Source organism: Corvus brachyrhynchos, unplaced genomic scaffold (assembly GCF_000691975.1).
Source record: "Corvus brachyrhynchos isolate BGI_N302 unplaced genomic scaffold, ASM69197v1 scaffold6, whole genome shotgun sequence".
NCBI lineage: Eukaryota > Metazoa > Chordata > Aves > Passeriformes > Corvidae > Corvus > Corvus brachyrhynchos.
The window spans coordinates 1006117-1023720 of NW_008238632.1; the positions used below are offsets into that span (position 1 = coordinate 1006117).

At 38.4% G+C, this 17604-nt stretch overlaps 1 protein-coding gene across 4 annotated transcripts in view; it reads right to left on the reverse strand.

The window, feature by feature from the left end:
• The window catches only part of UTRN (utrophin), a 356936-nt gene that overhangs the window by 220208 nt on the left and 119124 nt on the right, over positions 1-17604 (reverse strand). For 3 of the 4 annotated variants that reach the window (XM_017737228.1, XM_017737227.1, XM_017737226.1), the window contains exons 33-41: positions 17033-17188; positions 15504-15674; positions 13122-13301; positions 11371-11499; positions 11057-11227; positions 10370-10519; positions 9144-9281; positions 8174-8326; positions 1402-1593 (exon numbers count right to left, since the gene is read on the reverse strand). In XM_017737228.1, coding sequence (XP_017592717.1) covers positions 1402-1593; positions 8174-8326; positions 9144-9281; positions 10370-10519; positions 11057-11227; positions 11371-11499; positions 13122-13301; positions 15504-15674; positions 17033-17188 — 1440 coding nt within the window. The remainder of the gene's footprint in view (positions 1-1401; positions 1594-8173; positions 8327-9143; positions 9282-10369; positions 10520-11056; positions 11228-11370; positions 11500-13121; positions 13302-15503; positions 15675-17032; positions 17189-17604) is intronic. The other variant, XM_017737229.1, reaches the window with a different exon arrangement.

A 17604-nucleotide genomic window follows, 5' to 3' on the forward strand; every position in this document is an offset into this window, starting at 1 on the left:
CTTCATGTGACCTCCCATATGCACAGAACTGCAAAAGCATAAAGCTCCATAAAGGTTTTAGATTTAAATGACAAAGTTAAAGTAATCAATTTCAAATACCATTGAACTATGATGTGAAAATTCCTTTAAACCAGATACTGTTGTAAGACTGCCTTGGTATTCGGAGGACAAACAGTCCATGCAGACAGTGGAATTTACTTATCTTTTTGAATTTAAAACAGTAATGCTTCTAAAAATTCTATGCTCTGCTATTTGCTTTTTGTGAAAACACTCTTAGAATATACCAAAACTTCAAAATCAGACGAGACAGTTGCTCCAAAATGAAGTATTGTAAACCCATCTTAACATAAACACTCCTAACAGCACTCAAGGCAGCACAGAAGCAGCGTAAGCAGGGACAAGAGAATTTCATCAATGAAAGGCTGCCCGCTTTGTCAAAGGCTGGCACCATTCCCATATTTGCTTTTGTAAAATGTATAAAAAAACCAAGACATGAAAAATGGAGTCATGAACACAGCAGAAAGAAAAGCATGCCAGAAAAGTGGACTGGAATTCTGAAAAGCTTTTAAAGGACCTATATAGCAGCTGCAGGAACAGCTAATCCAGCTCTTGGTGAGAGGCAAAGCCTGACTACACCTCAGACACGACACATGGATCCCGCTATGATTCCCAATCCAGAGAGGTACATGTACACTGCACCATGCCATGTGTAATTCCCAACTCCAATGGATGTTTTCTGGGAAAATCTGTTTCACACTCTTTTGTATGCTAAGAATTAACCAGGACTCAGACTTCTACATACTCAACTCCTATTTCCCAGGAGGATTCATTATTTTCAAACACAATTTCTTCATCCCCTTTTGAAAAAGGCCAGGTCCTTAACTATTTCCTTATTATTAATCACACAGGTAAATCCACTGGCTGACAATAAGAAGGGGGAGTTTAAAACTGAAACAGGTACCATCATCTTGAGGCATCACATATAGCTTTATAAAAAGTCAAGAATCACCCTCTCCTCTTCCTATGTGAGCAATTGTTTTCACATGACCTAAGAACAGCAGCTGTATAAAGGCTATCAGGCAGGAATGTAAGGAGATTGGCTTTAGCATTTCTCTAAGAGTTATTTAAACTACAATGAAAAATACAAGTGTCTACAACAAATTAAACATTGCTCCCTCAACCTCCCACCCAGATTTCATGCTGCTATATTTTGTATCCAGATTATGCATAGAAAAAAAAAATAGCCAACAGAACTGTCATTTTTTAGTTTTCAGTGCATATTGATCCTGTATATACCAAGCAAAACCATAAATACAGCAATACAGTTGCAGTGGCCAGTGGTGGCCTTTATTCTGCTGTTTCCCTTCTCTGCTCTGAATATAATGCTTAGGCATGCAGTACCTTCAGTGCATCTTCCTGAGCTGAAAAATCTTCGTAGATGCCAGTATTTAGCTCTGGTGCATTCAGCAGCAGCTCAACATCAGCCATGGCCAGCAAAACTTTGTTGATTTCAACCAAGTACTCAGCCGAGAAAGGCAAGGTCCTAACTCCTGTAGCAAATTGGCCTTTTAACCTCTGCTGGACAGGGATTGCCTAAAAACATGAAAATTAATTTTATATTTCAAACAACAATCCATTTTATGAAAAAATCCTAAATCAATAAGCTATATTCAGAATAAATACTTTTCTACATTAAAAGACAAAACAAAAGCCTTTCTAGCAAAGTTACATAAATTCGGAAAGCTGCAAGTCCTGCACAGGACTTTCTCTATTTATTTTAAAAGTTAGAAAACAGTAGATATCATGCTTCACAATGACTCTGTATTATTCTTGATTAAAACTCCAAGAAATGGGAAGGGTACTGCTGTTTCTCTTACCTTGATCCTTCCCATTTCCAGAAATAACACTTCTTGATTGAGCCTGAATCTAGTGTTACAACCAACTCTGCTTCCTTCATCACAAAGATACCAGTTTACTGAAACACACTTTATTTCCCATCCATATTCTTTTCAGTAGGCATCCCCACCCACATTTTCTAACCATTTTTTAAAATAAATTAGTGCTCCACCAGTACTCCAATATTTTGCAGTAATAAAAGACAGTAACTCCTCCAGAGCTTGGTAATTGTTTTCTACACTGGCTGCAAGACTAGGCTATCTAGCCAAGTACAATGTTGGCAGGTAAGAGAGTAAGAACAATAATTTAATGCAGCTTTTTCTTGGCTCACAAATTGTGGGCTGGATCTGAAACATTAGGAAGCCTGCAACAGGAAGCTATCCCTCAGCCACGCCTGGCAAAAAATTAGCAAAGGCAGGTGAAGCAGGCTGACAGCAGTTTTTAGCAGAAAACCTTTCTTGTCAAACAGGATTCTGTTACCATCTCTGAAAACAGCCCAGTTCTTTAATAAAATAATCGAATAAAAAGAAAGCCCACCTTCAAATAAAGAAATCGAGCAACTTTAAATCACCAGGTTGTATTTGGCGAATTTGAGTCAAGCAAGAGAGGCACAGGACTGTGTGATTTACTACCAGTTGAGAACACATTTAAGAGAGTAAAGAATAAATGTATGTTCATAGCAATTTCAGCCAGTGAATTTTACTTTTCAATTTGTCTGGGCTGGGTGCACACATGAAAATCTCTAGCACAGCTGACAATCGATAAAATATTAAAGCCCCACTAACCAAGTGGCTTGCAAACACCTGTCTGTACCTTCCTCCTTCACATGTTTCTGAGAATTTCAAATATGTCACTCAGATTAACTGGAACCTAATATTACCAGCACATGTAGTGCAAATTAAGCAAGGACTGCGGCAGAAAAGGTACGTTCACATATTCACCATTCACGACTTTGCACGCACTAAATGTTCCTAAGGATTTTCTTTGTTTTGCGGTTTTTTTGTTTTGTAGACAATCATCTCTCTACTGAAACTGAGGACACAGCTTTGCTTCCACGAGACCTGTACCACCAAATACAATTTGCTTTCAGTCATTCATTGCATACCAAAGAAACTGGATGCGAGGGCACCCCAGCATAAGTCTACTAAAAACATGAATTACAGAAAAGCATCACAAACTACTCAGTATTGCTTTCAATTCAGTACACCAAGCAAGTGCCACAATTAAAAACAAGGCTTACTCCATACACTTTAGCTACAAACCCAGCATCTTGGTCCCTGATGCTCCCCAAACATATTTCCTTGAGGCTCTGAATATATTTTATCAGCTTCCATCAATGAAATTTGGAGCAAAAGCCCAAGGCTTAGACAGTGATATGGTTTCCTGTGGAAGGAAAGGGCCCTGTTCCAAAGAAATCAGTCTGTGCAACTCAAAGCATCTTTTCCCTAACAATATGAAAAAGGTCAAGGTAAGAAAAAAACACCAGGATGCCTTCTACAGCACAGCCATCTGCAACATCTTCACGAGGTGTTTTTTCTAACTCCCAATCAGTCCACAAATCCCATTCTCACACAGGCAACAGTCCAGAATCGACTTCACCCAGATGAATAGGTCACTGGACTTTATTATGTTTCTGCTTCCCACACACTGCTTTGTCTCTCATTAGAAAAAACTTGCACAAGGTTTAAAACAGCGTGTTTTGGCATGCAGCAAACTTGTTTTGTACTTGTGCATTGGCATGTTCTGAAACTCTCTGCTTTCCCAGTAACACCATCCTGGGCCAGATTACTCTGTTCTGCTAAGCAGTGAATTCCTCCTGGTGCTGCTCCTCCAGAGCACACCTCATTGCTAATCTCCTCCAGCTGCCTCCCATCACTGAGATGATGCTTCCTCCTCCCGCAACCTTCATTCTTGAAGGTGAACATATGTAAGTGTTATAAATGCATTAGTGCTTTACTACAGCAGAGTTTTAATTGTTCAGCTGTTCTCTACCTTGCATCACAGACTGGAAGCTTCTAAAATGCAGCATACTATGCTAAAAAATAGAAGAGGAGTTGTATGTAACTCTCTCACAGTTACCTGACAAATACCTAAATAGCACAGAAGCTGGTTTTGCTTGCTTGGCCCTGTTGGTTTTTTGGTTTGGTTTGGTTTTTTTTAATTAACTAATAAAAAACCTCAGGTAAGCAAACTGTTTTCACAGAATCAGAATGATTTAGGTTGGAAAGGGACCTTAAGGACCATCTCGTTCCAATCCCCCTGCCATGGGCAGGGACACCTTCCACTACATCAGGTTGCACAACGCCTCATCAAACCTGGACTAGAACACTTCCAGGGATGGGGCATCCACAGCTTCTCTGGCCAAGCTGTTCCAGTGTCTCACCACCCTCACAGTGAAGAATTCCTTCCTAATACCTAATCTAAACCTATGCTCTTACAGATTAAAGCCATTGTCCCTTGTGTTATCCCTCCATGCCTTTGTAAGAAGTCCCCTCCAGCTTTCCTGTAGGTACTGGGAGGCTGCTATAAGAATCTCCCCAGAGCCTTCTCTTCTCCAGGCTAAAAGACCCCTCTTAGTCTGTCTTTATAGGAGTAGCGCTTCAGTGTTCCCACAATTTTTCTTAAGTATACACAAATAAAAAAGTCAATCAAAGGTTATTTAAGAGGAAATCTGACTGGATGACTTTTCTACTTTAATTTCAGCGTTGATAGAGCATGCTTAATAAATTTGCTCCCTCTTTAAATTCTAGCAAAAACAAAAGATTGGGGGAAATAGTCCTTTTCTACTTTAATTTCAGTGTTGATAGAGCAACTTTAAATTCTAGCAAAAACAAAAGATTGGGGGAATAAAGAGAATACTTGGTTATTAGTGAACATTCTATATATAAGGCCACTCAATGAGAACTGCTAAAAATACTTTTAATTCAGGGGTCAAATAAATTTTTTTTTTCCTCCTATACTCAGCATACAGTTTAACATGCAATTCAGAATTCAGTTTCAGATATTTCTCCCCTCTCCCTTTTTATAGTTAAATATATTTTGAAACAAAATCTACCAATGATTCAAATCAAGGAGATTTTCTGACTTTCTTCCAAGTGAACTTTGGAAGATACTGCCCTAGACATTAACATAAAATTAAATCGATTACCTCCTTGGATGTTTAACTATATATGCATTTTAACCAAAAGTATTTACCCAGACAAATAGCAGATTGTCTCTGTAAAAAAAAATAATCTTTTGAATAGACACAAACTTTTTTACCATTCCTTGCCCCTTCTCTCACACTCAAAATATTTCAGAGCCAGTTTTCCAGAAAAGGGTTTCCCAAAGCCCAAACCTCATGTCCATTTTGTTTGTTTTTCTGTTAATTAATGCAATCAGCAAACAATTGTTCTTATTTAAGTAATCTAGAACCTTTCCTATAAAATTCATACTAGCAAAAACAAATGTTTTCTTTATTACAGAAATAATACTTCAAGAGCCTTCAAGATGATGTCTGCTTCAGTTTATAGGAAAAAATGCACTGTGCCTACAATTGCATATTCACTTACCATCTGCAAAATTATCATTTTCACTTCAAAACAACATCCTAAAACCTGGAAAAAATCTCTCAGGAATTTAGGCAACTAATTTCCCCTGCAATTCACGAACTTTTTCTCGTTCCCTCATTCTGAACCAAGCCAGAATAGTCAAATTTAAATAAATACTAAATCAACATTAGAAAAGAAGGACCTCAAGGTTCAGCAAACTTCCAATGCAGGCTTTTCTTGCTAATGGATTTGTGGCAAAACAAGGCTTACTCAAAAGTACCTACTATGCAGAAGGATTACCAATATTTCAGAGATATTTTAACTCCATAATTCCTAGAAGCATAAATGATGAGGAATATTTATGATCCAGCTACTTCCAGCAAATCAATATATAGATATGACCGTCAAGCACCATAAATAAGTCCTCTCCTCCACGCTTGCTTACAAAAGCATAAATAATGTATTACATAAAAGTTTAATTGAAGTCTACTCCCCAGCTTGCCATCTGAAATGTTCCTTTCCCTCCCTGTTTTGTTCACTTCAAACACCAGTTTCTCTTCCTCTGCTCGCTACAGCTTCCTTACATCAAGGTGAGGGCTTAAGCCACCTGCACACTAGTGGTTCAAGAATTCATTTAGTGCTTCTCAGTCCTAAGCTGAGATGAGCAACAAGCACTGCAATTTTCAAGTCTGGTGGCTCCAAGAAAATTCTGGATCAACAGTGATTATCTAAAATGATGATGATATTTGGGAAGACTATTTCTCCCTTTAGCAACGTTACAATACCACACCATTTTCAGTGCTCAAGATTGATTAGTAGAGCCAGTGATAGAACAAGCCATAAAAGTACAATAAGGCCACTTGAGACAAGCTGGTTTAGCACTCAAATATCAGAAATCTAGAGACACGGGCACATGAAACAAAAGCAGCAGTTTGAGTTTCCAAGTTTCACACCAGTAACGAAAACTGCTGTGGTCCCTTTCTGACAGTGTAGCTGACCCAGAAAATCCAGAAACTACATCTGAGAGAACAAGGATATTTTTACACAACTTCGCTGATTCTGAGCAAGGAAAATGTTTCTCCATCAACAGTCTATTGTAATTGGTACGGTAATCCATATCTACATGACATTCTGCATTCAGCAACCAGATTCACTTATCCAGGAATGGATCGAGCAGCACCAGGCATTAGCTGCAGTATATCCCTAAAGAAAAGGGCTTTACAGGAAACAAAGTATCTTCCTTAGAAAAAAAAAATCAGTCAAGCTGCAGTGAGACCAACACTGACAAGGAAGACCAGTCTGTGGCACAACTGGGCTGCCCCCATTAGCATAGAGCCATGCAGGTGCACCATTTTTCCATTCCTATCCAGTAATTAATTCATTCAAAGGATCTGATGGTCAAACAGAAACTGAATAGTGTTGTTTTACTTTAAATACATATGGATCCCCATTTCCCTCAAACAAATTCCATGGCATCAGTCAGGTCCAAAGGAGCTTATGTCACCAGAAGAGACTGCTGGACACCCAACAGAGCAGTCAGATGTCAGACTGTTCAACAGACCCTGGGCCCTCTTTGCTGCCCAGCTCTGCATGGGAGGCTCATAATGTCAAACAATCTAAAGAGCAGCAGATCTAAAAGGTTTCCTTTCGCAGCTGATACTGAATGGCCCGTGTGACCAAGGACAGCAGACCATCTATCACTGGCAGCTGAAGCCACACAGCAGTAGCTGTGAATGAAGAGCACCACATCACAATTTTGTGGTGCAAGTCTCACAAGGAGCCAGAGCATTTTACCCCTGGCCCCAATTAACCAAGTTAATTGGTTCTGGGTTAAAAAGTTACAGAGCAGTCAAAAATATTGATAGATGTTGATTACGAAGCTTTATATGCAGAAATTGAGAAGTACTTGACAGATTACCTAGCCCTCAAGCTTGTTCAAGAAATTACTTACTGCTTCACAAGATTCTTCACTGTCATTGCCTAAAATATTAATGTAATTACCACACAATCAAAGTGTTTTTGAGGAAGGAAAGGAGAAATAAAAGAGATTTAAAAAACACCAACAAAAAATATCCACAAAGCCCTAACAAAAGCAATCGAAACAGTATCTGCATCCTCAACAATTAAGACATAAAACTTTCTGGGCAGTAAGCTTTATCAGACCCTGACATCACATCAGTTGCAAAATTGTTTGTCAAGACCCACACACGTCAGAAATACTTCAGCCTTTATCTGTTTGATTAATATTCACCATGTATAGTAATATCCATTACATGAGGGCTGTTATCCCTCTCTAACCACTTTTGGCAGGAAAAGGCAGTGGAGTAGTTACAATATCCTGACCACAAGATGCAGAGGCACTGAATTTAAGCCTCAAAGAAGGCTTTTATCATACCTGCACCAAACTGATACTGAATCAGGCTGTTTGAGTACAAGTTTTTAAAAGGGATTAGTACAATCCTCACGGATCAAGACTGGCAGAAATTGTCCTGAATCAGGCCCACTGCCCAGATCACGCTCTAAGATTTGGGCCTGAAGGATGAGATCTTTGGGACCTATGGTGGCTATGTAGAAATCCCAAACCAGTACATGCTGATAATTTCCTAACAAAAAATGAATGCTGTCATTTTGAAACACTTCCTTCCACAGAGGTGTCCAAAGAAGTTCCATTAAACCTCAGTGTATGAATCTCCAAAGTTCATACACAGCATTCACTGTTTGCTCTAAGAAATAGAAGCCTCATTTACCTGTAGTTTTTGTTCATCCTCCACACCTTGCAGCCCTGACAGACGGTCCTCAGCCTCATTCAGCCACTTCATTAGATTATCATGTTCCTTCTTATACTGGGAAAACACTGGAGAGAGTTCCACCGCCTGCCTCCTTTGAAATGACCTGCACTCCTACAATCCAGCGTATTGGGAAAATACGGTGTAAAAAGAGGGAAGTAGTGAACAGAATATGTCTTATTTATTTGAAAAACAAAAATATTTGAGGGATTCCTTTGAAGGAGCAAATTCCAAAATATGCAATAGTACTAATTTATTTTTGTAATAGCTATATTCTCTTTATCTGCATACACATGTAATCAAAGCCAGCCTGAGGGTCTTGCCCTGCACATTTGAACTACACCTCAGCTTGCCAACACTAGCAGGATTCAAACAGGTGAGCTAAATGGACCATCTTTGTTCAAGACAAGACCATTTTTAACATGGTCTGTGTATGCAAGCACCACAACATACTGCAGTCTGCAGTTACTGCTAATACCCTCTATAGGAAGGAAGAGAAATTTGGGAGCAGGCTCGATCACAGAAAGGGCTTCAGCTGAGAGGTCAGTATGTTTGTGTACATGTGTATATGTAGTCACTCTTCACACAGCCTGGTGGTGGAGATAAACCTCAGTTCAAGGGCCATCAAGACAGGTGAAGCAAATGCCCAACTCAGTGTGCCTGTGCAAATACTTAGTGTGGCTCTCTGTGAAACTGTGAAAAGGACTTTAAAAATCAAAAGCACTCCCCCAAAACCTAGAAATGGGAAAATTCATATTTTGGAATTGCAAAGATTCAGAGACTCAGATTGTGTGCACACACATTTAACTCTCCCCTAGAGAATCACGCATGCTGAAAGAGTCATAAGTTATAAAATATGGATTACAGGTTGTAAGTGGGATACCAAAGGGAAAACTGAATAAATGAGCTGTAGTAACTGCCATAACTGTACCTGCACACTCTTGTACTTTTTCTGCAGAAGCAACAACTGTATGCGGATCTTCTCTCTCTTGTGGTCCTCCATAGGCTGCTGCAGCAACTGCCCTCCTCTCTGTAAAACTTCTTCAATCTGAGCTCTTTCTTGATCCAGCTAAAATTACACAGATCTCTGTTACCTACAGCTCAGATATTAACAGCAATTGTACCAAACTTTTGTTTTATTATCCAAATGGGAGCCAAACAAATTCAAGCAGAGATTCTCGTCCACAACTACCAAAATATAAAATCCAACTTGCTCATTTCATAAACTTTATAAAGAGATTTTTTGAAGGAAATTTAATGAGCCAGCAGTATGCAGTCACATCAATAGGGTGTTATGACTTTAGCTCCATTTCTTTTCTAGACATTCCTTGAGAATAATAAGCAAGGTCAGAGCAGAACAGCATAAAAACAAAAATTCAATAAATACAAAAACAGTATAAAAGGAAGGCTATGTTCTATAATAATAGGCCTTTATATAGAAATATTTTTAAATTTGCTTTCTGTGCTATGGCATTTTCCATAGATTTATATTCAGCTTACCAACTCAGTTTATAGTATTTGAGCTGCTTAAAAGGAAGGCAGATAGAGTGGCCTGACAGGAATTTACCCGACTTTGTAGGCAACAAAGCTATAGTGCACAAGATGCTAACAAAACTATGACAGTTTTATATATGGGTGAATAGCAGAGCCTAGATAAGAATCTAGAAGATAAATTTTGTTCAAAGTTATTTGGACTTGCAACAGAGAGCCACATTACAAGACTCTTACTTGCACCTTACCTCCAAGCATCCTCTGACCTGACCTATGCACTGCGATTCATTTTATCATACCAGTTTGAATTTTAACCCCATTACTTTTACAGGAAGGATTCCTTAACAAAGAACTACTTTGAGTAGGAGACAGAAGATAGATAAACAAAACTCAGAGTTCACTACCTGTATTATATAAAACCATGATGAAAATACAGACTCAAGTATGATTAGTTACTCTCAGCATACCAGCCAAGAAGCAACAGCTATGGGGAAAGTATTGAAAAACTGTGCAGGGTTTCCAACAACCTAGTAATTCCCTTCACCTTCTACCCCTAACTTGAAGATAGTTTCTCAGAATTACCCCACAAAGTCTGAAGCAATGTAACAGGAGGACAAGACAGAAAGGGAGTTAGTCAATTATTTAATTGTTCCATTGCTCACAAACCTTTTCATCTTCCCCACTCAACTCCAGATGCTTTTCCACAACTTTTAACATATTCTGTATGTCAGTCTCAAATCTTTCCAGGTCTAGAAAAGCCACTCTAGATTCACGGGGCTCTGACATGACAGGAAGTCGTTCTTGTCCAACAAGCATCTGCAAGCAAAATAAAACCTTGTTCAAGCTGAAAATCTAGTCTCAGCTGGTACACACAATCCCCCATGAACAGGTATGTCAGTTTGCAGCACCATTAGATGTCAGCATAAATCAAAATTCTAAGAGTTGTTTGATCTGAGAGATAGCTCAAACACACTTGGTAGTTATTACCAAGTTTCTACCTTCAAACTTCAATCTGAGTATTTTGTTCTCAAAATAAGTGAAAAATCTCCAGTCACATTAGCTTATGGTGTTGTTTTGTAGCTCACAAATATGTATTACAATATATACAATTTTCTGAACAGTTGTTTGTAAATTTTCCAAGGAAACACAAGCCATCACATGTTACTCAGGTAAAAAAAGCAGTTGGCCTAAAAATCAGTCTCTCTTTTTTTCACATATAAATACCTACACTTAGAAGAGAACTCAAAAGCAGCAAAGTGCTGTTCTAATGAATAATGATATATCCACTACAGCCAGTTGCCATCTTCTTGGCACAGACCTCCCAAGCAAGTTCTGGCGCTTGTTCATCCTCACCTTGGCACTTTTGATGTGCTGAGACACCTTCTCAAAATTACGGTTCAGTTCTGCCAGCTTGGGCTCAACAAGCTCACGGCACGACACGCCCCGGCCATTCATTAAGATGACAGCCTGGTCACGTACATTGTCCACTCGGAGACTGACATCATCTAATTCAGATGTTAAACGCTAAGAAGTGAAGGAAAATGAAAATGGTTATCTCCTAGGCAAGAAGAGAGACATTTAAAAATAAACAGGAAGCAAATCTGACATCACTTGAGAATCCATGAATTGACTGGTAATATTTTCCCAGATGACACAACATTTCCTACCTTCACAGTTTCCTCCTTTTGGCTAGCTGACTTTTTCTCGATTTCATCCAATAAGGCTTCAGCCTGATACAACCAAGTACTTATGTGGGCAACATTTTCATCAAAAATTTCCAGCTGGCCCTGATGATTCTGGAAAAGATGAAAATAATGTATGAATATGAGAAACTTCTAAATATCCACAAAAAAAATCCCAACAAAAAAACCACAAACAAGCAAAAAAGAACCCACCAAACAAAAACAAACAAACAAACCCCAACCAAACAGAAAAAAAAAAAATCAAAAAAACCAAAACAAACGAAAAAGCCCTCACACCAAAAACCCCCCATAGACCTAAAAACACATCAAATAAATCAACCCTGCCAAAATCTTTTGAATAGAAAGGAGATCGATAAAATAGTGTTATGGACACAGTTTGGAATGAAACACTGAAAATTAGATTGTACCTTTCATCGTCAATAGTATTTACAAAAATTCAATTATCATTCTAGACCCTTTGATAATATAGTTCCTAATTCACAGCAAAAGAAGTAAAGTAGCTGAAATAGTTTGTACAACTAAATATAGACAATGTATTACAACATTACAGCCAGACTACAATATCTCAGTCAACAAAAAAGCCCACAGTTTTTTCAGTCAGCACTAGCAGGTACAACAGTATGCAGTGTGTGTGGTTGTTGGGGTTTTTTAATTGGAAACGGGTTTTGCCAAATTTACAAATTATAGCAGTCAAGTTCTGATATTTTACTGATTACATTAAAATATTTCTTCCTCTTAAGAGAAGTCACAAAATTGTAGGCATGTTAATTAGGCCTACAAGAGCGAGGAGAGCGAGGCGAGAAGGCCTATGATTGTGCTTTTTTAGGTTAAACTGTTCTTCTGCTACATAGAGCTATAAGCTTCTTGATGTTGATATAGAGAGCATAGACAATACTTGTCACCAGATATGAACATAATCTGGAACACAATCTAATTACGGATCATCCTTACAGCATTTACACATAAAGGTAAACTACCTGATTACTCCTAACATGGAACCATTGGATTACAAAACAAACACTATCACCTGTAACAGGCACTGGACAGAAGGGCACAGGGCTCAGCATCCATGTATACACTAAAATTTCGGTAACTTCCACCTTCAGAAGTCCCTGATAGGGCTTGATTGTCATAACTAGCTAAACAACACCAAAATATCTTATGTATATAAAAGCATCAGTCTGATACTAGTGACAGTTGTAGACTGCTTCATGTCCATTTAGCATAACTAGCAGCTTTAGGTGTATAATATGCTTGGGTCTTTCATTTACTCAGACAAACAGATGCTGTTGCCATACTCAAACACTTGCAGTTATGGTCTGTCCAAAAGAGCAATATGCTGACAGAGTCATAAGTGCTTTGCTGAACACCACTACAAAGTTATCCTTTGTCCATTAAATAGCCATCATCTGGGTCTCAAAAAAATCTATCAACACAAACTCATTCTGTTCATGTTGGAGCTGGCACAGAGGCTGAATATTCAAGCTGAATAAAAAGCAGCACATGCAGCAGCCTAGTTTTCCATCTTCCTCATTGTATACCACCTCAAGACTTACCTCTCCATCTACAGTGTAAACAGAAATCCATTCCACATTGTTTTAAGTCCATAAGGCATCACAGAAGCTTCACTTTACGGTAAAGTGAGACAAGTGAAAACTCCAACTGCTCCAAAGGTGTAGAGGGAGAACTGAATATTTCTCACCCATGCAACTTACCAACAAAGTATCACACCAGTCCTCAGTCCAGGTTCGAACTCTACTCCAGCCAGCATTAAGGACACACAGCTTCTCCTCCAGGACAGTCTCACTCCCTTCCACCAGAGACTGGAGCGCAGTGCAACTTTCTGTGATGCTCTTCAGATCAGCTTTCCTCCTCTCCAGCTCTCTCAGCACATTCTGAAAACAAGTTCAGCCATTAACATTGCACTGCTCCCAAACACAAGACATGAGGGAGGCAGATTTTTATCTCCACAGGAAACAAATACATTGACTGTGTGCCCATGGGAGGGGCTCACGCTGCAGCAGGGGCGGTGGGGCTGCTGCTCCTGAGAGTGGACCCACGTTGGAGAGGTTGACAGAGAACTGTCTCCTGTGGGAGGGACCCCACGGCCTCACAGGGGAACACTCCTCTCCCAGAGCAGTGGCAGGAAATCTCGGTGATGAACTGACCACAAACCCCCATGCCCTGTCTCCATGCGCTGTCGGTGGGAAGGAGGGAGGGGCTGGGGATAAAAGGTGTTTTAAGGTCTTATTTTACTTCTCATTATCCTCCTCTGATTCTGTTAGCAATAAATTCACCTCGTAACTTTAAGTTAAGCCTGTTTTGCCCTTGAAGTGCTTTTTTTTTTCCCTCCCAGTCCTTATCTCAACTCATGGAGCCTTTGTTAACTTTTTTTCCTTTCTCTCCTCTGCCCAGCTGTGGCAGGGGAGGGTGAACGAGCAACTTTCGTGGGTGCCTGGTGCTAGGCCAGTGTCAAACCACAATAATCGCACTACTCTGTAAGTCCAATTTTAAAAGGCTCTTTTCTGCACTGTAAAGCACAGAACACATTTCAAGAGACGCTCTGGATTTCTCTGTATCTCTTCCTATTAAAGTACTTTTACAGTTGGGAACAATGAGAAATGTGGTAGGCCAAGGCTGAATTTTTTTTTGAGAACCATCACAACTCATTACTGCAGATGTTCAATTCACTGGCTACATATTACAGAATCCCTATTGTTATATTTTCTATATAGAGATAGGTAAATGTATGTATCTTTAGCTCCGCCCTTTTTTCTAAGTCATCTCTGCTTTTAAATAGTTTTTTTAATCTAAAAAACTCCACCTTCTTTGAAAGTATGTATACTGACATGCAAATTAAGTAATATGTCATCTCTTGAATATCAGTACATTGCTTCCATGTGGAAAATAGACCTCTTGCCATACAAGATCACCCATTATTATTGATGATATCTGCCTACTTAGAAAGCTCTTTGATGTCAGTGTACAGTGTGGTAAAGAATGCACTTAATCGCAACCAGTGCCTGGAGCTCCTTGAACATCTTATTATCCATGAAGTAAATAATTTATTATTTTATCATAACTTATTGTCTTAGGAACAGAAACAAATACTCAAGTCACTACATTTTAAAACTGCCTCTAGAAAACCTTAAAACAGAAAGGACAACTTTGCATGCAACATAAAGGACTTGTCCTCCTGATGGTGCAGCATAAGAGTCATTATTTGCATGGCATACAAACGTATGGTAAGTATAGTTGCAATAAGGATTTAAAAGCTTGTTTGGAGAGGAATCTTGGGGATACTGCCACAGCAAAACTCTACTGCTAATAATTGCTAATCCTGATTGAAATGCATGAGAACAAGTTATATTAGACGTGTTTGCAATTTGGTGAGCTTTCAAGTTTTAACATTGCAGACAGACCCATTCCAGAAGTAAAAAGTGACAGAAAACAAAAACTGGGAAGATCAGTATTACTGAACTGTATCAACTGACACTTGTTGCTAACTCTAAATAATATCCAAATTTCTACAGTGTGAGAAAATACAAAGAAAATCTGAAACAAAGTAGCTAAGACATTTGCCTATTTCAATTAAAAGCTTCAACTTGTAAGTGAAAGAAAATAGGGAATTACAGTAGCCTCTTGGTTTGCAAAGTCACAGTTTTGAAGAGAAAGCTGTTTCAATGAAAAGTTACAAACTAAATTTCTCATTAAATGTATTTTTCATTCAATGCACTTTCAGTTTGCTCTACTAATAAAATATTTGACCCAGTCCACAATTATATTTCCTGATAATTTTAGGAATATTATACTTGTGAAATGTGTAAGAGATACAGGAAGTCTTAAATACCTATTAGGATCAAATATGTAGTAATATCCTAAATATTTCACTGGCCATTTAAGGTTGATGCAAGATGACCAAAATGAAACAGATCAGATTCAGTAAGGTACTGAATATGAACTACTGAATCTACTGAAATTTCAGGATGTGGGAGATTTAGCAACAAGTTACAGGGATTTAAACTCACAGCCACTTCTACATAGTATTGCCATAATGTCAGAGATTTATTCTACAAATATTTAGTAAGCATGCTTACTTTGGCCCAGGCAATTTCTGAATCTAGATCAGAAAGCAAGCTCTCTGAAGTGGACTTCTGCACGAGGTCAGCTTCAGTGGTAGCCAGCCACTCTGACAGAGAGGCAGACTCTTTCCTCATTTTGCGAGCCAGCTGGGTTGCCCTTTCGAGGTCTTGTTTTCCTTCTGTCACCTACAAAAAAAAAAAATTAAAAGGAAATAAAGAAAACAAAATTAGATTTTTAAAAGACAGCAAACGCAGAAGTGCTAGCCAGCTAAAATATCCACCTAAATATATAAAATCCTTGCATCTTAAAACTGTCTTGCTTTAAGGAAGGACCCTAAAAGGAAAGTTTATAAACATCTGTATCTTACTATACAACACAGAATATATACAAATAATTTTAAACTGAGATACACTTAAAGAAGATAAAGAAACCTGCAGACCAATTTACTTATAGCTAGCAATCACCAAATTGATGTTTATCACTTTATTATGATCCTTTAGCTGAAACTCAAGGGAACATAGAATCCAGTCAGTCACTCACACAGGTAAAATTCAATTCCTCCTAGTAATTTGAAAGGCCTGCTAGCAGAAAGCTGTAAAGAAAAATTTCACTGAATATGTAGTCTGCCCTTGAAGATATATCAGTAAAATTAATATGAAATTTGATGTTTGCTGCAGTATAATCATTTGTGTTTCACACTGGTTCCACAATTAGCCTGGTCAAATTTTAACACAGACTTGAGAATAACTCCAAGCATAGTAGTCAGAATCAATTGACATTTCGAAAAATAGTGCTCTGATCTCAGCTCAAAAAGAAAAATCATAACATTATACTGCAAATAACTCTGCCTTTCTATCCTTTCCTAATCTCTTGTCTACATGCTTTCTAGAATCCCAACCTTCCTGAATGTTCTCAACTTTACAAGTGCAAAATATTTCCTAGGACCCATTCCAAGATACTCTAACACTGTAATCTAACCCTTTACCCACAGTTCATTCACAGAGCATTGACCAGACATAAATCCACTTGGGATTCCATCTTAATTTAGATAGAGAGTCCTACCTGCCCTGTAAGGGTTTAGCCATTTTTAAACATTTCTCTTGGATAAGTAACTATTCACCTAATAAGAAAATTATGCAAATTTAATGCAGTTCATGGGAAATACAGGTTTGCCTGCATTTTCTCTTTCACACTGGGAGCAACCATTTAGATGGACTACAATTCAAAACCATGACACCTCCTAAAAAAACTCAGATTGACTCACACTTGTCACATGACAATCTGACCATAAATTATCTTGAAGGACTTTAATGAATGGCAGGTCAGCTTTGCCAGGGCAATGAAAACTCTGTGAACCTTCCTTCCTTCAAGGCTACCTCTCCTCCAGGGAGGCAAGTGTAATCTTTAATCTCTCAACTGATTGCTTCTGGATGCAGCAACTAGACTACATACTATCAGCTTTAGAATCAAACTTAAAACACTAACTACAAAGAAGGGAAATTACATGCAGACAAATATTCATACATATATTTATTTTTCTTACCTGTGCGCCCAAGTCATTGTAAAGAAATTTCAGTGCTGTCAGTTGTTCATCCATCCCTTTGGGATTATCTGTCTGTTGTTTCTGTACAATTTGCCTTCCTGTCTTGATGACAGTTTCAACTTCCAATTTCACCTCACTGAGGGTCTTATAGAGTTTCTAGAAGCACAAATATGTATATTGGTGATCAATTTGCAGTGAAAATTTTCTGACTCTGCTTCCTTTGAGGACCGTAACTGAAGTTAAGGTCATCAAAGTTGAAGTGAATTGCACTTCAACTCTGAGCTATGAATTAATAGCAATATCTGACAAGAAGATTCCAAACTCCTGATGTTCTATATTTTATTCTAGTTTTTATTTTCTAAAAATGAAGAAGATCAATAATTTAACAGTGTTTACTCCAAGGCTAATGTGATCTGTCCTTCATCTTATGTATAGTATTTGTTTTGTTCAAATACTGTGATGCTTCTCCAGAGCATAGGGATGAACCTGGGAAGGGAGTTTATAAAAACTCAGCTGTTCCACCATATCTATGATCAACAGTCCACTACTTTTATGTCCTATAAGAATACAAG